A 25035-nucleotide genomic window follows, 5' to 3' on the forward strand; every position below is an offset into this window, starting at 1 on the left:
TTGTATGTGCGGTGCATGGTTTATGGTAGTTTGCGGGCTGGTGCTGGATTAAACCATTATGTGCATTGAGTGGTTGTTCTGTCCAGGCTGTAGCTAGCATGTTGTGGTGATCTCCCAGCTCTGTAAGAAACAAGTGGACCTCTGCTGAGTTGTTGATGGAGATGCTTGCAGGTTGAAAGTTCAGTCGTTTGGTCTTCCACCTCAGTTCACAGTCAGAACCTCCACTGATCAGCACCCCCCTCCCCCTCCCCCCAGGTCAGCAGGTGATCGAAGAGCAGAGACGTCGTCTGGCCGAGCTCAAACAGAGAGCGGCGGTGGAGGCTCAGTGCCAATGGGAGGCGCTCCACGGCTCTCAGTCCCACCTCATGACCTCGTCCTCCTCATCGCCCTCCTACTCTCCCATCATGGCCTACAGCCCCGCACTGAGCCACAGCTCCATAGGCCCTCCCCCTCTGGTCCACCACTCCATCCTGCACCACCAGCCCCCGTCAGCCGGGGAGCAGCCCTACGACACCCTGAGCCTGGAGAGCTCTGACAGCATGGACACCAGCGTGTCCACGGGGAACAACTCAGCCTGCTCTCCAGATAACATGTCAAGGTACAACAGAGTGTTCTACTGTAGGATCATCCTTCTGTCTTTGTCAAATCAGTTTCACGGGCCTCTGCTTGTTTCATTTCTGTATCTCGTGTACATAACAGAATTAGTGAACCATGCCACGGCAATGACTTCCTTCAATCCTACTGTTTGAAACATGAGAATTAAAGTAGTATTAATTAAGTATTTAGACCCTAACACACACACACACACACACACACACACACACACACACACACACACACACACACACACACACACACACACACACACACACACACGCGCACATACACACGCACGCAAGGTAAAGTCCACGGGTCGACTAAATTGTAGAGCATCTGTTAATGTGGGCTGCAATGTTCACCGCAGCACGTTCTCAGCTGCTTCCTCTGTTCAAACACCTTTTATAGCTCTCAGGAGTCAAATTCCCAAAAATAATTAGACATTTTTTGAGCTGACTTTAATGGGCTCGTTCTGTAATGAACAGTGCACAGTGGAGACAGTAAGGAGGCAGGAAATGACTGTTTGACAGCAGCATATCAGTAACTCTCAGTAAAACTGTCAGGAATAGAGATAAATATGAAGTATTCACCCTCCGTTATTGCTCCCATTTGCTGTGTTAAAATGTGTCAGTCTGTGTTGTTGGAATGAATAATGGCTTCACATGGGTATTGTATTTTACAAAGCCACACTACATGCACAGTACGTGTTTATGAGCCTGTTTTCCAAATTAGACAAAGATTTGCTGTAACAGTGAGAATAAGGTAAATTGATGGTAAATGGACTGAATTTATATAGCGCTTTTATCCAAAGCACTTTACAGTTTAGCACACAGATCCTCATCCTCACAATAACAGAGGTTTTAAATAATTTAATTGCTTGAAGCACTTATCCACTGCTGCTACACAGACTCTCCTACAGCTCTGCAAGAAGGCTCAGACTGACGGAAACAAACCGACGCAGACAAACCTTGTCACCCCTACTAATGCACAGCCTTTGACAAAGGTTCACTCGGCTCATATTGAACATTATTAATGTTGCTGCTGCTGCTCTCTGGGATATTCAGCAGACTTTTAGTGTTTGGATGCTTTTTGGGGGCTTTCACACACGTCTGGAGTAAACACTGAAGACCTAGGCGTAGGGAATTAATTCACAAATCCTGTCTACAAAATTGCCCTACAGATATTGTTCGAAGCCTACTTTGAAGTAAAAGGTGAACTGAGTTGATATGCATAATGCAGGACTTGCTGCTCAGGATACGTCACAGAATCATTTTGAATGCAGATGAGTGTGATGTGGTAACACCACGCGTTGTCGTGTTTGATTTCAGTGTCGGAGGAGCGGACTCGCTGAAGATCGAGGAGATGGAGAAAATGCTGAAGGAGGCGCAGCTGGAGAAAGCCAGACTTATTGAATCGCGGGTAAGACACAACTACAAAAGACAGCGTTACAGTACGAGAACTTGATTATTCTGGATCCATACCCTCTGACTGATGAGAGCTCTTGCAGTGTTTCCGTCAATAGCTTTAAATTGATCATGAATTTGAAAAACAAAGGTTCATGACAGCTACTGGAGGCTTTCGTTCATTTTTATTGGCCTCCACGTTTCAAAAGTCTTCCTCTCTTTATGTCCCGATGACGGAGCTCAAATCAATTCTCTGGTCTGAAGCTTTTCGACCATATTTCTCTTGTACTTCTCATCACTGAGCATCCATCAATCCAGTACTCCTTTAGACATGTTCATCACACCAGTGTAGCTCCTTTTTACAAGTTGTGTTCATTCAGTCAGTCATTCAGTTCAGATGATTTAAACCTTAAGGCCGCTGTTTTGAAGCAGATTGATAACCTGACGTGTCAGATGAGAAGCTGTCATTGGAACCTGCTAGGAGTGAACACATCTTTTCCATCAAGAAAAGACTTCAGTGTCATTCTTCTCTCTCTATGAAGAAAAACTCTCCCGTTCTGATAAAACTGATGCTATTGCAGCATCTACGCTAACCCCATTAGGAGATGCCATTGTTGGTTTGAACCAACAGTCGTTTTTCCGTGTCGTCACACACACCTAAACCATGCCTGTAGCTGCCAGTAGCTCCTAACTGGACACTGATTGGTCTGGGCCACGGTGTCTCGGATACAACAGGAATATGATATTAGAACTAGATAACAGATCTCAAAATGGCGCCTATTCATTTAATTGACTTATAATACATCCATGGGACACAATTAAGATTACATTTTTGTCTGATCCCTTGATCCCGTGATTGTCGTGAGGTTTATGATATCGCGGAAATCCAGCTGCTGTACAGGATAATTGGTTTGATGGGCCATGAAGAAATAGAAGACTTGTTCCCCATAATAACTCCTCTCAAACTGATCCACATGGAAAGATTATTGATCCATGCAAATTTAAGATTGTGTAAAGATACAACGGAGCTTGAGCACGCGAGGAAGTCGTATTTATAAGGGCATCAAATCAAAATCTCTCTATGTCAGTTCCTTATTTGATTGTTCCTTACCTGTCCCGGCAATCGTTCCGCTCCACCATCAGAAAGGCCGTTCCAGTGCTCTTATTTGTAATTTTAATAAATGTGCAGATGTTTGTCACAATTTATCATAAAGGGGAAACATACAGAGAGACTTTAAACACTGCTACGCTGGCAGAGGTTACTGTTACAAACATTTCTCTCCTCACATCTTTTCCTTTCATCTCTTCCTCGCATCTCCAGTGGGAGAGATTGGAGATGAGGGAAACATGGATGCAATTAAGGAAATGGCATGCACCCTCTTTGTTCATCACAATTTAGAAACATTCGAATTTTACCTGCTCAAGGGCTGCTTTTGCTAAGAAAGGTAAAGTGATTGGCAGCATGCAGGATTGTATTAAACACAACGCAATATTCGATTTGAAATTTCCCTCCGGGTTGTTTTTGCATGTCTGTGTTGTATATGAACGTGTGTGTGTGTGTGTTGCTGACCACACAGTCAACGATTATTACTTTTCCAAATAGCCAAAAGCGTTGTGTTTAAAGAATCCATCACTGTGGTGGAGCTGCACGGAGGCCGGCAGCTCTCAGCAGAAACAAAAGTACATAAATGTATGAATGTGAAGCTGAGTTCTGACCGAAAAAAAAGAGCACGCCTGCTCTGCAAAGCCCTTCCACGGATCAAAAAAAATATTAAATGAAAGCTCTCTCTCCTCAAGGAACGAGAGAGCCTGGCTCGCCGTCAGATGCTGGAGGAGGAGAGGAGGAGGAGGGAGGAGGCGGAGAAAAGACTGCAGGATGAAACTTTCCACCGGCAGCAGCTCGTGGAGAAGGAGGTCAAGATGAGGTCCAAGAACTTCTCCCAGGTCGGTAAAATGAGGCATAATTGAGTCTGCATGGTGCTACAGTGGAAAATGACAAGGGAAGCTTCTGGTTGGATATATTCATAAATGTGATCATTTCTAAACCAAAGTAACCCTATTCCCAGTTTTCCTTTTAGAATTTCATCCTGTTAACGCTTTATATTAAGGTCCTTGTAATAAGCCTTAGTTGATAATAATAATAATAATATAATAATAATAAGTAATAGGGTTGTATAAGTCCTTATAAGATCTTTATTAACGTTATTGTGTTAATAAGACTATATAAGTGTTAATAATAACATCATAAACATTTTCATGTTAGATTATAAGCATTTATAAGAAACTTTGTTATGCCTTTATTCACAGTGAAATATGCACTTATTAGCAGTTAACCATGCTTTTTCCAGCTACTTGATAAACAGCGAGAACAATGCCTTGTTAGGGGTAATAAATCCTTTATTATACATTTATCAACAGTTTTTTAAGATAATTAAAGTGAGAATAACATGATGTAAAGGGCTGGAACTGAACCTGGGCATTTGTGATAAGGATTTAAACATGGTGCACATGCTCTACCAGACTACAAGGACCTTAATATCAGGCATTAACAAAACCTCACAGTATCACGGCATTTGCACCCCCATACTAAATTTCTTAATTGATTAGTAAAAGACGTAAAAGATCAAATATAACCCAGCCAGCAACACATGCGCTCGCACACATACACAAACGCACACCTGCATATTACAATAAGATCATCTAAGCACAACGTTAGGACCCCTACGTGTTTTTTTTGTTGTTTTTTTTCCCCCTCATGTTTTGTTCTATATGTTGTCATGGTGATAAAATACACATTTAGCTATATTGTTTGATCAGAATATTCCATTATTTGAGATCAAATAATGTAATTATACATGCTATATATTTAATTTCATTTATATTTCATGCTGTCTATTCAGTCCGTCCTCATCCCTACTCGTCAGCACACTGGGTAATTCTGCACGTCTACTGCGGTCACAGTTTTAAACACGGGGAACACGTGGCTAATGTTGTGAATTAACATGGTGAGGAAAAGTTAAGGGATCGGGTTTAAACAAAAGTGTGTTTGTGACGTAAGAACAGTAATGCGTAGGACATACCGGATACACACACTGTGGTCTCTGTTTGACCCATCCACCACCCCGACCACCCAACACGGGCTTTGACACTCTTACTTCTGGAGCATCTAATTACGTGCCTTGTGCGTCAGTATCAAACGCAGAGGGCTGTGAAAGCAGGGGTGTTTATCGCTCTGGGACTGACAACAGGCTGGCTCAACTGGCAGTACCAGATGTTTATCCTCCTATGTTTTTGTCTGATTTGTTTCTGTCCAGGCCCGTCCTATGACTCGCTACCTGCCCATTCGGAAAGAGGAGTTCGACCTGCGCTCCCATGTGGAATCGTCGGGCCACAGTGTGGAGACCTGTTACCACGTCATCCTCACAGAGAAGATGTGCAAGGGCTACCTGGTGAAGATGGGAGGCAAGATCAAGTCCTGGAAGAAACGCTGGTTCGTGTTTGACCGCCTCAAAAGAACCTTCTCCTACTATGTTGGTAAGACAAAGGTTCTTTGGATATTTAGTGCTGCAGGGTCATTACTGTGCAGGTTTTACTCTGCAGGGCAGGTTGAACTGGGACATTGTAGCTCACGGTCACTCCTGGGTGGTGCTCTTTTGTTTGTTTAGCGGTCGGTAGATTTCTGTTCATGTAGCCCATATCTCATGCTCACAAAGGTCTGGAGACATTTTCATAAAATACTGGTACTGTGATGGCTCAGATATAAGACAACCCTGTTTAAGAGACAACTCCCCCTTTCTAACACCTGCTTTTTGAAAATGACTCTTTGAAGAAACCCTTTGAGACTAGTCCTGTTGGGAATGTTTCTCTGTGATAACATTATTCTAAGGAATACATGTCCCTATTCTTTAAGCCTTCTCTCTCTCGCAAAAGTCAAACTTACAGACTCCTATTAAAGCACAATGAAAAGGACAGGTTTGTCCAGCGTGTCCCTCAGTCGCATACTCACAGCCTCTCCCGTCATGCTGCTGCAGCAACATGACATTCTGACATGACACTGGTAATTGGGCTGTTTGACAGATGATTCACTCACTGGTCCGTTTCTGTAAAGATGGCTTTTTACTGGTCAGGGATTCATTTCCTCTGTGGCAGCAAAACACCAATACACCAGCCTTCAGAAACTGCTGCAGGGTCACCTGAGCTACGGTCTCCAACAGGCACACTACTAACTAAGGCTGTACCCAATGATCCGAAGCTTCAAAGCTTTATTCATGTTGACATTTAAGTTCTAAATTAACATTCATATTCTGCACAGATTTTGTATTTATTCATTCTGCTTAAACTTGGTATTTTTGCACAATTTCAGATAAAGATTAGGCTACACTACTATCATTAGCATTTGTAGAATCAGATTCGTGTGATCCAAACATTTCCATTAACTCCAGAGTGTCGTCAAGTCAGAAAGACAAAATGTATTAAAAAAAGGTAGATGTAATCATTTCCAACATTCACAACAGAATACTCCGCTTCAATCCATATTTGATGTTTATCTTTTCAAAAATAACATTTTCACTGCATCAGGAAACTGTTTGCTGCACACAAAGGGAAGCACGCCCCTGTCTTAACGGGGCGGTCTAGCAGCAAAGCAGCATCATAAATGACATTCATATAACCAAAATGATTTAGTTTGGGGTTTTTATTTTTTTAATGTTTTAAACGGTTCATAAAATATGAAGAGATATTTAAAGCTTCATTCCTAAAAACCTCAGTAGAGGCTTTAAATGTAAAAACCACATTCTGACATTCAGTACAGCCCTACTACTAACAGACTTGAAGAAACTCGCTGGCTTAGTAACATTAAAGCTGCCAACAACCCACAATGCAACGCTCTCTGTCAGAGCTGGTTACACTTGGACTCTCTTTGTTCAAGAAGACAACATGATGTTGTGAATACATAAATGTCTAGTCCTCAAATGTAACACAACACTTTTTCAAGCATGATTTCAAGAAAAAGAAAATACTGTCTTATGTTTGGGCTGAACACACACACGCGCCACACACACACACACACACACACACACACACACACACACACACACACACACACACACACACACACACACACACACACACACACACACACACACACACACACACACACACACACACAATGGAATTGGCCCCTGTACTTGTTGCCCAGGCTTTTTGTGTGTGTGGACAAAATAACAGCAACACTGCAAACTACAGCCACAACAGAAATCTGGTTGGAAAGTACTATTTGTGTCAGACTGCATTCAGAAAAGGAGGAAGTAAAAATACCTGTAAATTAAAAGTATGTAGTTATTATCAGAAGAGTGTACTGTACTTACTCAAATAGCAGAAAAATGGCTCCTGCAAGTGTATTGGACATGTTACTGCTGCCTTAATGTCTAAATTGGATTTTACTATGCAATCCTCATGTTTGTGAGAAGATCTTTTCTGGGAAACTCCGGGTTCTTTTTAGCAAAACAACTATATGGAAATGTCACAGTTTGAGTTGTAAAATGAAAAAGCAGCTGCAATGAGCTTAAAACATTTAACATGTAAAGTGGCAAATGTTTCCCGCCGTGGATGAGTGACAGGCAGAACGTGCGTCCTCCAGACCTTGAGCAGCAGTACATGTAGTATGTAGCGTGCACGGCCGTCGTGTAATTTGATCTTCTGCTGTGAGCTCTGGGACACTTTGAAGTCTTCAGAAGGTTCTGCTTAAAGCTGCTTAAAGCGAACCTCGTTGAAAGTGAGCCAGGGTGAGGAGGTGTACTGAGATTACTTTGGCAGTAGTTAAAATGCGCACAGCGCTGCGCTCTCTGAGGACGCTGATTGAGATGCATCGTTCGCCCTTGTCTCTTGACCTTGAACAATGAGAGGTGACGAGCATAAGTCATGAGCACCGCTAATTCATGTTAATCAACTTCCACCACAAGCAGAGTGTTGGTAATTTAGATGCAGTGGAATGAGATGCAAATGCAGGGCTATTTGAATGCTAAAGAGGTCATTAGTAGATAATAGCTGCGTGTTAAAAGGAAAGTGTTATTCCTCGAAATGAAGCGGTGCGTTTCTACCTACTACTCTTAAGTTGGCTTGTGGAGTGTTTGTGCCTGGAGGTAGAGAGGGGTGTTGAGTTCCCCACCGGTTCCTTACTGCAGTTCTGCAGTGGCTGATGAAACAAACTGCAATGATGTACCAGAGTAGCGTAAGAATGCAGTCAAGTCTGAAAATACAATGAGAGCTCCACTGGTTTAAAAACAGAGAAAAAGTGCTGTGGTTGTCTTTTCCCATCCATCACCACAAACCATAAATTGGTCATAATCAAAGTTAGTTTTTTAATGACCGTATCACGTGTTCCTCCTCTCGTTACCCTAGGTGACATGGAAGTGATGCGTCTGTCCTCGCCAGTGTATGTTATTCTTTGACCAAACCCACGTGATTCTCCCTCCCACAGACAAACACGAGACCAAGCTGAAGGGTGTGATCTACTTCCAGGCAATAGAAGAAGTCTACTATGATCACCTGCGCAGTGCCACAAAGGTATGTTGCGAATGGACTTTGACAGCCATCATTTTCTCTCATCAGTTTCACACTTTGTTTATTTTCATCCTGCATTCTCTTTCATTTAAAACATGTCTCTGCACATTCTGCGGTTTGCTTCTTTTCTCCCCGTTTGTGCTTTTGCTTTGGCCGGCTCCTGTCACAGAAGGGATTTTTCAACTTGAATATGACCAGTGTATGTATCACACTCTCTGTTCTCCCCTTGAACCTCACTGAACCCTTTGTGTCCAAACCATAGACTGCGTACAGAGTGCTGCAGGGATGTGTTCCTAACCCACAGTTGGCATGTTTGCACTTGGGGTTCCCTCGTCTGGAAGTCAGTGGGTTTTTTGATTGGTTTTGGTACAAGTTGTAGTCTGTAAGATCTACATCCGGGTTCATTTTCTTTTAAGTTCCTATCTTTCAAATAATGAGTTAAAAAAATGGTGATTGATCATATGACCCATTAATGAAAGCACTTGTATTTGCTGCTTCGCTGAGAAATATGATTCAACACCCCCCCCCCCCTAAAATCAAATGTGACGCACAGCGCATTTACAGTAAAAGTGCTTTCATTAGTGGGCCATGTGATCAGTCACCATTTTAACTCACTCTTTGATAGATAGGAACGACAATTAACTACATGAAAAATTTAAGGATTACAACTTTAGATAAATTCTGTGGTTTACCATTATTTTCATTGTCCATGAATCTGTTGATTATTCTATTATGTCGATTATTGGTTTATAAAATGTCAGGATGACATCCTCAAATGTCTTGTTTTGTCCACAACCTTAAAGATATTCAGTTTACTGTCATCGAGGAAGAAAGAAACCAGCCGGAATAATAGATTTCTGACTCTTTTTTTTTCTCTAAAAAATACTAGTTAATTTATTGTTAAGTTGTCATTGCAAACTATGTTATCAATTATTCCTTTAATTGATACAGCTCTATTTTGTTCTATAACGTAACTTCATCATAAATACGCCACTGGCCCGTACGTGTCTGTAAAAAGGCGGTTGCTAACAAGTGGCTAAATGATATTACGGAGGTTGACAAACGTCATCATGCCGAACACATGAGATCAGTTGGAAGCTTGTGGTGCTGACGTTATATGTAACCATGGTGTAGTTAATTTACTGAATATGCAGTTAACTTGTAAGTAAGTCAGAACCTGTAAGTATCATTAACTATTGTTTATCACAGAATTTATTTTTTACAATAATCCAAAATCCAATAAAAAAATCCTATTGGCTTTTTGTTGAGAGAACCGGGGCGATGCTGACGTCAGGGTCCCTACATCATTTGAGTGCGTCATCCCTGCAGCACTCTACTGTGATAGAGAATAACAGAAGACACTAAGTGGTTGAGTGGCTGATAATGCATGGTTAAGTCTTGTATCTCATGACCCCAGACAGTGCACTGGTTTGATTCTTGTGTGTGTTTGTAATTTGAATTGCTAATCCTGCTTGATCCCTCTGCCCATCCCAGTGTTCCCGGTGCAAACCAGTCAAGTGGTTACAAAACAGGAAGCTGCTTCTGTCATTATTTTTGTATGAAGTAGGCATAGTAGAAAGTTCCAGTTAAGGGCCGTACTTCCTGACTGATTCAAGTGATGAAGTCATTTTAATGCCTGACAGAAGAACGACCTCATTTGAGCGCTGTCTCTTCAGCTAGTGTTCAAAGACCCCTCTCTGTTGAGGAAGTGGTAATGTTCCGCAGAGCCGTAGGTGTCGTTTTTGGCCACATTTCTGTTCTTTGTGATCCACGCTGCGCGCTGCTTGACTTGAGCCTTAACACGTCTTGTCATTTGTTTTTTTATCTTCAACATAAAGCTGAGCTGCTGCTGCCTCCTCATCTTCAGCGTTTGTGTTTGACGGCCTGTCGCAACGCAGCGCACTCTGACTTACTGTGTGGCTCTGATCAACTCTGGAACTTTGATTTTACTTGTCACTTCCAATGTCACATTACAGAGGAAAAACTTTAAAGTCTGAAGCAGACAGAAAAGATGATGGTTTAGAAGAGGAAAGGGGCTGCACATGTGTGTAAGGAAATACATTTTAGAATAGTCTGGTTGGTTTCTCTTCTAAAACCACAACAAGCATTTTGTGGGGGAAACACCCATTAAAGTTGAGTTTTTCACATGCTTTTTTTTTAGTTGTTTGTTATATTTTCATGAAACCTGTTCAAATCAGGGGTAGACTACTGTGTTTGTGACACCAGTTCACTGAAAATACGAGAGTTCATGGATTAGAGTTTCAGACTCTTCTAACCACTAAAGATTTTTAACCCTTTTCCTAAGTTCCTGTGTGCTGAGACGGTAACTTGGAATGAAATTATAATTTAAGTAGGAAAAAGTAACCTCAATATAGACAAAATACAGTAAAGATTGAAAGATGAATCTGGGAAACAAAGAAACATTGAATTGATACGAATACATTTTGGTTCCCATTGTACAAACAGAGCAAAATCATCATTTCTAGCAAAGTTGCAGAGTTGAAGTGAGGCAGAGTGAAGCAGAGTTGCAACTTGGTGAACAGGTTAAAAAATATATATATTTTTGCGCCATACAGAATATTTTTCATTCAGATGTTTTAAAAAAGTCTTTAAAGCTGCATTAAATCATACATTTTTTACAACACTTGGGGGAAGCTCACTATGCTGAAAAAACAACATGGACACAGTTTATAGTTTGTAAACAGTTGCTGTACTTGAACACCAGCTAGTTGCTAACGTGGTCTGCTGTTTGGTGCTGTGTTCCCGCTGAATCCCGCTGAATCTTGAAGCGAGCTTGTCTAGATGGAGAAGATGAATCACAGCAGTAAAGATGCTAAAGATGTCTCGGCTCTGTAACGCGCCGTAGAACCGAGTTACTGTGTGTTTTAGCTCGCGTGCCAACAGCGTTCACGCGACACTGGTTCTGTTTGGTGTGTGAATTTCTAAGCCTCCAGAAGCAGGGAGACAATGACAGAGAGTGAAATTGTGAGTAAATATACAGTGTGGGTTACAGCCCATAAATAAACACAGCGCCTCAGTGTTCCCGTGTGTTGCCTGAAGGGAGAGTCTGTGGGATTAAACCAGAGCAGAGTGTGTCCCCTCCGCTCTGGCTCCAGACACAGTAGGTTACGAAATGTAAATACATATATTTATTCAGCCTTTTTATTCGGCATCGACCCCGCATTTACACACGTATTGTTGATAAAATGGACGCGTAGGTAAACTCTTCAGGTCACAGTTACACCCTTGAGACGCGGCTGAGACGCGAGCCCGCTTAAAATGAGAGTGCGTCTGTTGCATGATACTTACCAGTGAAAACATGCCTGATACACCTGTGGTCTAGACACAGGGTAAATCACAATTCTGTGGTGATCCGTCACTATGAGCGACATTTTATTAGTGCACCTTTAAGGAGTCTTCATTTTGGTTTACATTGGCAGTCTGGGTCGCATCACTGCGTCTGGGACACACGGCCCTATGGGAGAATACCTCTTTGATAAACACACTCTTTAAAGGTCACACCAGTAGAGTGAAATAAGCTCCACGTTTTAAAAAGATACATGGAGTCACACTGCTTTCTTCTCTGTTAAGAAAACTCCTTGTTAAAGATCAAAGAGCCGCCTATTTTTGTAGAAAGTTTTTGTTAAGCTCTGTCTCCACTTGAACGTAATAGAAATACATTAGAGTTTCTAACAGAATGGTTTCGATAAGAGCATTTAGTTCACTGGACAGCAAAAATCTGCATTTAAGCACATGCTGATACTGTAGTTATTAGATATTAATGCAGAACTGTGTGGACTCCTATCAAAATGTCTCATTAGATTCAGTTCAATCGAAGGTCTCGGACATCATGGACAACCAGTGTAGTACTACAACAAATATGCACTTTAGTTTGTGAAAGGTTGAAATTAGGGCTGCAACTAAATATTATTTTCATAATCGATTAATCCGTTGATCCTTTTCTGGATTAATTGGTTAATTGTTTGGTCTATAAAATGACTGGAAATAGTCAAACATGTCAATCGGTGTTTCCCAGAGCGCAAAAGTGTCTCCTCAAATGTCTCGTTTTGTCCACAACCCAATGATATTCAGTTTGCTATGATAACAGAGAGAAAACCTGATATTATTCACATTTAAGAATCCGAGATCAAAAAAGTTGGCAATTACTTTTTGAGTTGACAGCTAATCCATTTATCGACTCCTAGCTGCAGCTCTAGTTGAAAGTGACCTATGTTATAGATAATAACTCCGTACCTGATAAATGTCAGAGTATGGAACAATGAGAAGGAGAGCGGAGGGAGTGGGTGTAGTCGGAGAAGTGGCGCGTGAAAGTCCGATTCTAATTTTCTCTTTGTTCTTCCGTCTCCCAGAGCCCGAACCCCTCCCTGACCTTCTGCGTAAAGACCCACGACCGGCTCTACTACATGGTGGCCCCCGCAGCAGACGCCATGAGGATCTGGATGGATGTGATCGTCACGGGAGCAGAGGGATACACGCAGTTCATGAACTGAGAGACACGCGCAGGGAGCGGGGAGCGCAGGTGACGAGCGGATAGTTTCGGCAGGGACTCTCCCACCACAGACTCTACAGGCCCTTCCTGTTTCCAGTCCACAGCGGACCCAACGCCTTCTTTGTTACTTTTCATTTTTAATCTCACGCTTTGATTTTACTATGTAGATATTTTCACCTCCACATTTTCTACGTGATTCAGTTTGGATTGAAAAAGGGAGCCCTTGGAGGACACACACACACATACACACACACACACACACACACACACACACACACACACACACACACACACACACACACACACACACACACACACACACACACACACACACACACACACACACACACACACACACACACACACACACAATCTGTATATAAACCAAAATGTATACCTGTCAAAGACTTTTAAAAAGCCTTTCTATATTGCCAAATGGAGATCTTGTAGTTACTGTTTGTTGAACCTTTTGTATTATTTGTTTCCTTTCTTTCTCTCTCTCTTTTTTCTTTTTTTACTTATAGAGAAAATTGCCAAATGACGTAATGCCAATGTTTTGTTTGAGTGTTCCATCCTGACTATGCTCGGTTCAGGCAGAAAGAATCTTCAATCAAATGGTTCATCAATTTAGAAATATATTAGAAAGAATCTTATTTGAATCGTATGAATATGAGAAGAAAGATAATAATAATTAGGCGCTGGAGATGATCTAAGAGTCCTGCACACCTGTAACAGTAAAACACAGTAAACCACCTCAGTGCTGCTCTTTAAGACTAACACTAAATCAAGCGAAGCATCTACAGCACGTTTAGGCATCCCGAGCCACATGCTAGTCATTTTACTTCTCATAGGCCTACCAAAGTAAGTGGAGGTGTTTTTGTTAAGACTTTGACCCACTACAGCTCAGGAGTTCACTCTGCAGTTTGACCAATACAGGGTTGGAGAAGCCGGTACTGATGTTAGTAATGAAGCTGCTGATGAACATTATATTGTGCAGTATTTAGTTTATATTTAAATCTTACGAAAAAAACTGAATAAGGAAATACTGGACTGGCACATTAGTTATATTTGTTTGTGGGAAATCAGTAGACAGTTAGCTTAGCATACAGACTGGAAATAATGGGAAACAGCTAGCCAGACTCTGTAAAAACACCTCTAAAACTCTCTAATAGAAATGTTATATATTGTTTGTTTAGCAAGACGTTGCATGCTAGGACAACTGGGCTTTTACCACTGCTTCCAGTCTTTATGCTAAGCTAAGCTAACAGTTTCCTGGATCTATATTCTTCAAGCTCTCGCTGTTTTTTTGCCAAGAGTAAGAAGAGTATTGAAACCACTCTATCATGTCTTTGGGTTGGCTAAGCTTAGCGTAAATACTGGTGTCTCAGTTTGGATACTTCCGTTAGTTCTCTAACACGTGGTACACTGTGTACTCAGTTGTGTAGTGCGTAAATTGTGTAATGTGTCGCACACTGCCATTTTTCTCCTTTTTTTTTTAATGCTCTTTTTTTTGGCTTGTTCTTCCAACCTTTATGCTAGGCAAAACTGATTCCCGGCCCTAGTTTGATGATTAGCTGGACAGGAGGAAAGTAAATAAGCACGGAGGTGGTTTCCATCTGCTTCCAGTCTTTGTGCTAAGCTAGCCTGAACAAGCTACACATGCCTTTCCAAACCTTTAACAATCTGCTATGTGATTTAAAAAAAAAAAAAGTGGTCAATCCATCACATCAGTTGGGGGACACTCACTGGATGGTATCCAACACTCACAAGTGTAACCGTAGCTGCCACATTCTCAGTGTGCTTGTGAATATATTGAACATATCTCACTGTGTCTGTATGATGTTGCCAACTCAAGGTGCGAACTGCATATCCATGTGTAAGCTGAAAAAGCTCATCCATTTGCCAAGTAGCCTTTAGCTAACTTGATGCGTCTACACAGCTGGGAAGCAGCCATCCTCACTGCCAGCCTGAAGCAGCAACCACAGACCACACCGACACAGGCTCAACAATACGCACTAATGCAATTCTGAACTGTGCCTTGACTATATGTTGTTATCGATGCCGCGCCTGTGAGTCCAGCACAGCCTTGCTGGAAGGCTACGTTTGAGTGCATTTGAATCCGTTTCTGAGCTGTAATGCAGTACGTGGACAGGTCTGCATGAGGAGGTGTACTCCAGTACAGGCAGACCCCAAAGGCCCTGAGCACAGTGGGGATCAGCGAGATCACCGTCATTATTTAAACTCAGAAGGGACAAAATATGAACTATATTCTTTTATGTTATTTAAAGGAGCACTCCAAGTTTTCAGTTTAATCACCACGGAGACTACTCAGCGTGTGAGAACAGTTATGCCTTCTAGGAGCTTTGTCGAGTGTGGGAAAATAATCCTGATGATGTCATCACTGAGCCTAGAGACTACACATTTAGAACTGAAAGCCTGTGTTACACTGGGGGCATGGAGTTTGAAACACGTGGGTGTTTACCAGTTAGGGAGAAATGAAGGACCCAGTGTTTTTATAGGTTGACCCATATAAGAGAGTACAAGTCAAGAAGGCTCATTCCCCCCAACCTGCAATACTAAAACGCTGTGCTAGAGTTTGAACTCGGACAATATTTTGTACATTCTGTAGTGAGGTGAAGACGCCATCACAAGTTGAGACCTGTTCAGATTATACTGCATCTCATACGGAGCACGTCGTGTTCAAAATTTTGGGATCTCCGATGTAAAAAGACAGGAGGTATGAGACTACACACCCTCTAGGAATTAGGTCATAAAATAAATATCTTTCATATATTAGTGGCCATTATTGATTGTAGTTGTTTACCATATCATTTGAAAAAAAAAAAAGGAAAAAGATTGGTTTACCTAACTTGTAATTTAATACCAGATCACTGCATTTCATCCTCAAGTCTTACAAAAGCTTGCCTCCCTGCTTTGCATCCCCACTGTGACCTGAGGCCTACACGAGGGTGGATAAGGACATGTTTGCAGCTTTCACAGACTAGACCCCACTGGACTTTGTGCGTCGTCGCGCGTCGATCACTACATTGTGAATCTACCGATCGACTTTGTAGTTAACAGATGCCGGATCCGGTCGTCTGTTTTGTAGAAGCAGAGAACGGACTACGCTGTGATTTAGAGCGCGCGGACCCGTTGTTTACTTTAATGTGTCGGTACAGTAATAAGTTCTGGTTGTGGTGCCTGAGATAGTGACCCGTTTACTTTGAAAAGAAAAAAAGAAGACTAGTGAAAAGACCTTAATATATTCTGTCCCCCTTGCCTTTACGTTCCCTGCACAGTTACCGTGCAAACCAAACTATTCAACACTGGCAAGGCTGTTAAATCATGTGTGTTGGTGGTAGGTGGTATATATACTTTACTGTTATGTATGTGGAAAAGAAAGGAAACTAAATATACTGTAAAGAGGATGCCTGAATGAAAAAATATCTTACTATTGAAATGAAACAGTATTGAGTATTTAAACAGTATTGTATGAAAAGAAGTACAGTTTTTACTTATTTTTGTCATTTTAGAAATTTTATTGTCAGTAACATTTCAAATTGTATGGTAGTGATGTATCAATCTACCTTTTTTTTTACTGGTACAGCAGAACACACATCTGCACTTACACACACACAAACACACACACCCCCCACACATGACTGTACTTTTGTTTTTTCTAGAAAGTAGATCCTGTTTCATACACACACACACTCACAGTCAATACTCGGACCATACTGTGTTATCGGTACCCTGTATGTCGCATATTATGGATTAAAAACAAAAGTGTTACACAATATCGTCTGCTTTTCTTGACTTCAGGCGGTTCTAAAGTGAAGGTTCCAGTGTTGGGGAGAGACGGCAGCAGCTACTGTTTGGATTCTCACGCTGACGGATTATTGGTTCGTTACGAACAGTCACACTTGTAACGAAGGAGGACGAGCCCACAACAGAACACCAAGTAAACCAAACACCATCAGAAAGGGGGAGGGGGAAAAAAAGCCAAAAATGTTTTCTAAAAAGTGGAATTCACTCACAATGAACACACAGCTAAAAAACAATTAAAAGGAATAAAAACAATGAATGAAACAAAAGTCAAAAATAAACATCTAGAAGCTTCTTTCTCGGACACGGTGTTTCTTTCATCTGAAAGAAGTCCGGCGGCTCCCCACGTGGATTTTACAGCTCGTTGACTCCATCACCTGGAAGAGAGACAGTTATTTCCCTCCAAACTACACAAATACATTCACTGTTTGCACTTTAGTTTGTTTTTTACATCAAACTGCATGATACATTAACTGCAGTGGTGTGAAGTAACCAGTTACTCTTTAAATACTGGACTGAAGTACAATTTTGAGGTACTAGTACTTTTCTTCAGTATTCCCATTTCATGCTATTTTACACTTTATTTCGCTATATTTCAGAGGAAAAATTCTATCTTTTACTCCACTACATTTATTTGGTAACTGTAGTTACTTTACGGATTCCAATTACTAATGCAAAATGTTATCGTCGAATGACATAGCATATATTGTTATAGATTAAGCTACACGGCAATGTACACTGTACAAAACAATAGCCCCACCTTCATCAGCTGCACCATTATCTAACTAATTCATCTATCAATAATTACAATCTAATAGAATAATATTCTGAAATTGGTCATTTTGCAGAATAAGTACTTTTTTTTGTACTTCAATTACATGTTGATGCCAGTACTGTTGTACTTTTACTGAGGGAACATTTTGATGCAGGACTTTTCCTTGTAACAGATCGTTCTACAGTGTGGCATTACTATTGGGTAAAATATCTGACTACCTGTTCCACCGCTGATTCATTGGCTAGGCGAGTTTGATACAACTACATAGAAAAGTAAGCTCAGCATAAAGACAGGTGCTGCGTGTGAAATGACTTCAAATTGCTTCAGTGACAAAATCTTAACGTGTCCTCACGGGCAGAGTGTGAGTTGAAGCTAGTAGCAGAGCAGTAGCTCCTACAGTATGGGACACTTTGAGCTGCGCATTGCAGCGGAACGATAAAAAGCACATTTAGCATAAATCCATTACCCTAAGAAGTGATCCCTTTTACAATATGTTATAACTCCTTTGATTCAGTCTTCACAACAGCAAAGCTCTTTAAACAAAACTGAACAGTCCTTACAGTGAGCACATGACACCCCACGCTCCTCACAGCACACTCGCCACGTTAGTTTAAATGGTTTGGTGAAGTGGTGCAGTGTTGTGTTGCACACTGAAAACTTTAAACAGAGCCAAAGAAACTAAAACAATATAATATACAGTGATCGATGAGTTTAAAATGAGCCAGTGACGCCGCTGATGTTCTGGGTGACAGCTGTGTTGATAGTGTTTTGACCATAACTACAGGTTCACACATAATAAAGCTGTACTGAAGCCCTGGGATGAGCCTGTGTTTGTCTCAAAAGTTGCCCTGAACATGCTACTCACTCTCTGCACAGGGGGACGTGTACTCGGTGACAGCCTCATCACCTGAAAATACCAAACACACATCAGATATGCAGCAGAGGACATACTGTGGCACCTCAAACACATTTACGCATAGTATAGAAGACTGAGCATCACACGCATTTTGAAAAAAGAATAACATACTGGTCTGGTAGTAATCGTAGACTTTGACCACGGCTGGTTTCAGGTTCCTCACTTGCACATCCTCCTCTAGTGTCACACTGTGGATCTTTGTCTCATCCTTCTTCAACTGCAAACACAAACAACTTTACTGTTTTCACTCACTCATCACAAACGCAACACACAGTAGAGAATAGCTGTACAGGTGTTTATGAAAACATTATTTCACCGTCATCACACACACAAAGACGTGCGGCCGTTGTCAGTGCTTCTTACCCCGTCCAAGTAGATGTTGATGAATCCCTCCTCCACGTCCACGCGCTTCACTGAGCGGTCACTCTTCAGCTGTCAGAGCACAGAGCACACACTGCCCTCAGTAAACTCAGTATAACACAGTAAAATAAGAACAGATATAGGGTCAAAGGTCTTAGCTGCAGTAGTACGGTGTGGTAGAATTAACAAAAAAGGATGTGTATTAAAGTAAAAAGTCTTTTCCATCGCGTTGCTCATGCTCTAACTGTATGCAGCTGTAGAACTGACCAGCTTCAGGGAGCTCTTATCCAGAATGTATCCAGACAGCAATTTGATGTTGATGATGACCATGTTTGTTTCCTCTCTCCTGCCCTGGTACCTGCACACACACACACACAACAAAATATTTCCTGTTTCCCAACAAATATAACAACTGGAGAACTACCGGGTAGTTACAGTCGTATATCAGATAGGCTGATATGTACAAAATATATGTATCACTGCAGATATAATGTATGTAACCATCCTTTCCATCCATCTACACGGATGTGTTTGTGGGAGTGGGCAGGGAAGCAGAACCATCAGCTCCACCCTCCACATTAGGCTAACACAACACGATGTGTGCCACAAGCTTTGCATGGCAAAAGCGTGTGCCTCCGCCTCGCACCTGCAGCCTCTGAACACAATACGGAATCTGTCTTCACTTAATAAAAGGACTTTGGAAACACCAGAAAACTTGCTTTAGTAAATTTGGCTTGTGTATGAGACAGTGCTCAGCAGACATTCAGCATCAACACAGTCCTATACATTAGTGCTGGGTGATATGACCAAAATCTCATATCACAATACAGCTAATTTCATATCTCGACAATTCAAAAAGACAATATGATGTTGGGAATACATAAATGTACACACACACACACACACACACACACACACACAGTACCTGACATGCACGAAGAGGATGAGCTGAGGCCGGCTGATGTTGCACTTGGCCATGGTGTTGGTAGAGATGTTGAAGGCGGAGAAGTCGGGTGGAGGGGGGACGTTGTAGTGCATGGAGATCTGGGGAGAGACAAACATTCATTTATGACTGAACAACACACTTTTCTCTAAGTGAGATAACCGCACAGAGTCAACATCAGTGATATTTGTGTTATTTAGAATAAAATCAATCAATAAAAAATATAATTGAATTGCAATGACAAATTGGAGTTGAATGTATACAAAATACTGCCTAAAACATATAGCTGTTGTTCACAGTTGTGTACACTCACACCAGTGGCTGTGTAACATCATCATCATTTGTTAGGCTCTGAATTACAGAACCTGAAACATCTCGTCAGCAACATTTATGTGCGTTTCTAAATGTTGTGATGATGCAGCTTTTATTCTCAGTTCATTTTCAGATTTTAATTCACAGCAGCCGTTTTTCTTTGCCTCCTTCTTCTTTTCCTATTCTCTTCCCCCTATCTCACTTCCTGCTTTACACATGGTGGCGTTGACCTCGTGTTGACCTCCTCCTCCTGCGGCCTACCCTACCTGTGCCAGCACGCAGCTCTGTCCCTGGGCTCGGATCGTGTACTCTCCGGGGGTCTCGCTCAGCTTCTCCTCCTGGTACAGCAGCCTGTTGCTCTGATCAACCGTGAACTCTTTGTTCAGGCCTCCTAGCGACGTCACCGTCACTGCAGTGCTGCCCTCCGCGCTGTAGGTGGCAGCGCCGTACTTAGCCAGAGCCTGGAGGGCCACCACGGTGTCCTGAGGAGCAGAGAGGTTAAATGTGTCATTAAAAACAGTTAGGGAGGGTTAAAGGCTTTCCATGTTGTGTGTGTGTGTGTGTGTGTGTGTGTGTGTGTGTGTGTGTGCGCGTGTGCATGTGTACGTGTGTGTGTGTGTGATGTGTCCTACCTGTGTGGAAGAGAAGCCCCCGTACGGATTCTGCTGCTGGGCGAGCCAGCGGACGATGCCGGAGGAGTAATCCAAACCAAAGTCTGGCATGGTCGGACCGGAGAGCAGAGCCAGCAGAACGTAGGAGGTCATCTCCACCTCCAAAGAGTCCAGGCCTTTCCCAGAAGCCCCCACTCTGTTCCAGTGACGGGTGCCACCTGCCAGCGTTAGAGTTAAATGAATTAGCAGGAAGCTCTACAGATTCTGAAAGTGTATTACAGAGGTGGTTTTAATAGATAGGAAATCCATAATGGAAACGACCGTCTCCTTTGTGCTCGTTGAACCTTCAGCTAACAACAACGGCCAAGCCACTGCTGTTACAAACTTTTTTTTTACAACCTTGTTAAAAAATTAATTTGTTATTCTATGGGCAAGGAAGTTCAAAGATTGCATTTAATAAAAACAAAAATGTTACAATACAAAAAAAGAAAGCCCAGGTAAGACACAGAAACTAAACAGACCGCAACACTGAAAAGGTTACTATGGATTTGTTTCTTGATTTTTTGTACACTTCATTTTGTCTTGGGCTAGCAAGGTAGAGCTGTGAACATATTCCAAATATAGCAACATTTAAACATCTAGATGTTTTAGGAGGCTACAATATGTTTAGCTGCTGCCCACATACACAGCAGTACGTCTGTCCTGTCCCTCCAAACTGGAGGCGTGCGGACCACCATCTACTGCAGATACTACACTCACTACAGATAAGGAGCTCATACAACCACACTTCAAAATATCTGAACTATCCCTTTAACACATGCATTGGTGAAAACCTCTAACCTAGAGTAGCTCAGCAGGAGAGTCCTTCTGCTCTCTAATTAACCTCTCCTTTAAGTGGCACTTGACATCCTTTCACTCACTACATGTCAACTGAAACTTCAGCTTGACTCTTCATCTGCTCACAGTGCACACACACTTCAGCGCCTCCACTTCATCTACACTTCATCTACAGCAGCGGGTTTTTCATTGAGGGCGTAAGCGGCACGAAGGGCCACTATCTATCCAGAGACTGGGGAGCTGCCATCTGGCTGTTTCAACCAGGAGCACTTTTCTCTGCGCTCTGTGCCCTCATTTTGCTCCTTTGCTGTTTACTTATCTGTGTGTGTGTGTGTGTGTGTGTGTGTGTGTGTGTGTATACGCGTCTTTGTCACTCTCTATTCAGACACAATTAACTGACAAATGTGAACAGTTAACCGATGTTTTAAATGTGTACTTGTTCCACACATTAACCACACAACAATCACAAACAGCCGTGACACCGGGCTAGTGCTTTTGATCCATTTCCTCAGGTAAAAAATGGATGAATTGACACTCCAGCAGACAAGGGGTGTGTATTTTATAATGTATCAAAATCAGGCCATTTATTTCACATATAACGTGTCTTTTATATAGTTTACAGTGTGTTTTCTTGCTAGATTTACTCGCAGAAAAATAGACCAGAAGCCAAAATGATGGCTCCAGATCACGGGCTGTTGGTGGAGCCCGGGGCTCAATCGATTAGTGTTAGCGAAGTGTAATTCTGGCACAAAATCATCCCATGGTCTTTTTTGGCACTTACATACATCAAATAAGCCTCCGAGACAGTTTTTCTTTTTGCGTAACAACTATTAACGCGAAATCCAGGAGAGTCCGGGTTCACTAACTACGTTGTTGCTGCTTCGTTTCATGTGTAGGGACTCTTCTCATGCTACTGCAGAGGTTTGTCGTTATTTTGAGCAGTATTAGTGGTTAAAAAAGATGTTTGAATGCCTTCACCTCAATGCCCCGGGCTAATCAGTGCTAATCAAAAAAATCCGGCTGTTAGCGACTCTCCCCTATTTCTCCGTTAATCGTTGTGACACTAAATAAGCTGTCTCGATGACTTTTTTTGATGTATATAATCGCAGAAAAAGTCCATGGGATGATTTTGCGCCTGAATTACACTTTAACGCGGACGTCTGAAGGAAGCGTTGCGTGGTGCTTCAGCGGCTGGTTATGTCAACTGGCGTAAAAAGAGATTTGAATGCAGTTGAAATGTCAACTCTGTCCAATGCTTACACTTCAACGGACACTTTCAACCCTCAAGTCTTCACCTGGAAACTGGTTTGGGTTGGTTCTGTTATGTCACACTGTCGTGAGTCTGCACAACATAATGGTAATTACATAATTAAGGTGACTAAAAATTAACCTGACTCCGCAAGAGGGATTGATTCGTATTTGCTCAGCATATCCATCTGGGAACTCTCATTTGGAGATCTCTTGGGAAGGGGTGGAAATACTGGGCACTGATTGGATCAATCATCTGTCTATCACCACCTATGTTGGTGATAAACAGACCAAATCAATGAATATATATATATATATATATATATATATATATATATATATATATATATATATATATGGATAAAAGGCACAATTTCAGGAGCCCGGTCCATATTCCAACAGAAGGATCCAAGAGAAAAAAGAGTTAGTGAGCAGCTTGCTCCATAGCTGCTCATCTCATCTTGGGAGCCACTGTTGTTTACACTGAACAGTCTCTTCTCGTTGCGTCACTTAAATCTGCCTCAAAACCAACACTGATTTGTTCGGTCGCTTGGCAAACTTCTCCAAATTTTCTCTGCTGCACGTTACCAGACTGGTCTGAGAGTAAAATACACTGGAGCTCAGAGATCAGGATGGTCTGGCGAGGCTAACCAAAAATGGTAACCATCATTTCAGTTTCAGCATTGCCCTGTTGATAATTCAACGCCACTTGAACTGAAACTTCTACATCTTTCAGCATTTGAACTATTTCATCTCCTTTCATTTGCCACTTCCACTTCTCAGTATTTCACCTTTTTTTGGATGAACCGCATGTTGTTTGCAACAAGACATGTTGATTTTCTCTAAGAAATGTAGTCTTTTCTACTTGTATGTTAGTGCTGATGCTGCAGCGGTAAACTAGTTTCCCAGAGGTGCAGATGTTGCTGATGGTTCCACTGTCTCACCCTGTGTGTTGGACTTCTGGTGCAGGTAAGTGATGAGTTTGCTCCTCATCTCCTGGTCTCCAGCCAGGGTGAAGGTGTAGGACAGCAGGGCGGTGGTGTACAGGTTGTCCAACCTGCTGGCCACTGCTTCCTTGAGACAGTTGAGGCATTTCTGTACCATGGGGTCCTGTCACACCACAGGCAAACACAAAGATATGACAACTGAAACAATTAATGAACCCATTACTCTGCAGGTCTCCAAAAAGTAAGAGTTGCTTTAACGTTTTATGTAAGGCAACTCTTTTAGGACTTTCTACAGACAAAAGCAGCATTTAAAAGCAGAAGAAACAATAATGAACAGGCGTATAAACATCTACATACACCCTGATTTATACGATTATAGATCAGTGTGTATATAGTTGTTTATTTAACACAACTATTGGATCCTGTTTGCTGCACGGGCAGCAAACGTGACAGGAAATCTACCAGTGTTTTAGTCTAAGGGTCTACAAAATGAAGCCCTTCTGAGGAACACTTAAAACGAGGGCAGACCCAGCAGAGTTGAAGCGGTGAACATCACCCAGAGCCTGTCAGACTCACCGTGGTGTTGGTGTCCAGCTCCAGCAGGGCGGCGGTGATGTAGGCTGTCAGGGACACATCGTCACTCACTCCTCCCTGTCAGAAACAGGAGAACAGTGGCAACGATCAGAAAGTGGCACCAAACGGCAAACTAGAGAGACAAGGTTTATTTGTTTGACTTGTTATCAGGTCCAGTGGTCTGTGTCATTGTACAACATGTTGCCAGTTCCAGAGTCCAAATAGTTAAAACAATCTTGACACAGTATAACAGGGCTGTACTCAATGACATTTTGGCATTAAAAGCTACTGTTGAGCTTTTCAAATAGAGCTCTGATTGTCTGTCCACATATTTTACAACATTATAAAAAATAATTTAAACAAAATCCTCAGTTTGAATAATGTGAATCATTCGTTTTTGTTAAAAAAAAAAATTGTAATTTTTTTTAACTTTATCTTCAATATCTACTTTTGTTACACGTTATTCGGTTACTTGTTTTTTGTTATTGTGACCGTGTCTGAAGTGGGTTGTTGGGCTTTTTCTGTTTTTGTCTGTGGTTTTCTCTTTTCACCTTAAAGCAGATGGACTGTACATGTGTTTTACCTGTTCATGTTAATTTAGTAAAGAAAGGAACACT

The 25035-nt window shown here is 41.8% G+C and overlaps 2 protein-coding genes across 12 annotated transcripts in view; one reads left to right on the forward strand and one right to left on the reverse strand.

The window, feature by feature from the left end:
• The window catches only part of phldb1b (pleckstrin homology-like domain, family B, member 1b), a 97085-nt gene extending 81867 nt beyond the window's left edge, over positions 1-15218 (forward strand). For all 11 annotated transcript variants that reach the window (XM_083913742.1, XM_083913734.1, XM_083913738.1 and 8 more), the window contains 6 exons: positions 256-598; positions 1926-2016; positions 3798-3944; positions 5315-5534; positions 8479-8564; positions 12932-15218. In XM_083913742.1, coding sequence (XP_083769868.1) covers positions 256-598; positions 1926-2016; positions 3798-3944; positions 5315-5534; positions 8479-8564; positions 12932-13072 — 1028 coding nt within the window. In that variant the 3' untranslated portion in view covers positions 13073-15218. The remainder of the gene's footprint in view (positions 1-255; positions 599-1925; positions 2017-3797; positions 3945-5314; positions 5535-8478; positions 8565-12931) is intronic.
• Positions 15219-16597: 1379 nt separating this feature from the next.
• The window catches only part of LOC310947086 (alpha-2-macroglobulin), a 38573-nt gene continuing 30135 nt past the window's right edge, over positions 16598-25035 (reverse strand). Inside the window, exons 27-36 of the mRNA XM_083913746.1 lie at positions 24422-24496; positions 23843-24008; positions 20835-21031; positions 20469-20684; positions 19873-19991; positions 19215-19305; positions 18951-19019; positions 18699-18804; positions 18537-18578; positions 16598-17273 (exon numbers count right to left, since the gene is read on the reverse strand). Of these exons, the coding sequence (XP_083769872.1) occupies positions 17251-17273; positions 18537-18578; positions 18699-18804; positions 18951-19019; positions 19215-19305; positions 19873-19991; positions 20469-20684; positions 20835-21031; positions 23843-24008; positions 24422-24496 (1104 nt within the window). The 3' untranslated portion in view covers positions 16598-17250. The remainder of the gene's footprint in view (positions 17274-18536; positions 18579-18698; positions 18805-18950; positions 19020-19214; positions 19306-19872; positions 19992-20468; positions 20685-20834; positions 21032-23842; positions 24009-24421; positions 24497-25035) is intronic.

Source organism: Echiichthys vipera (assembly GCF_963691815.1).
Source record: "Echiichthys vipera genome assembly, chromosome: 5".
NCBI classification, from domain to species: Eukaryota; Metazoa; Chordata; class Actinopteri; order Perciformes; family Trachinidae; genus Echiichthys; species Echiichthys vipera.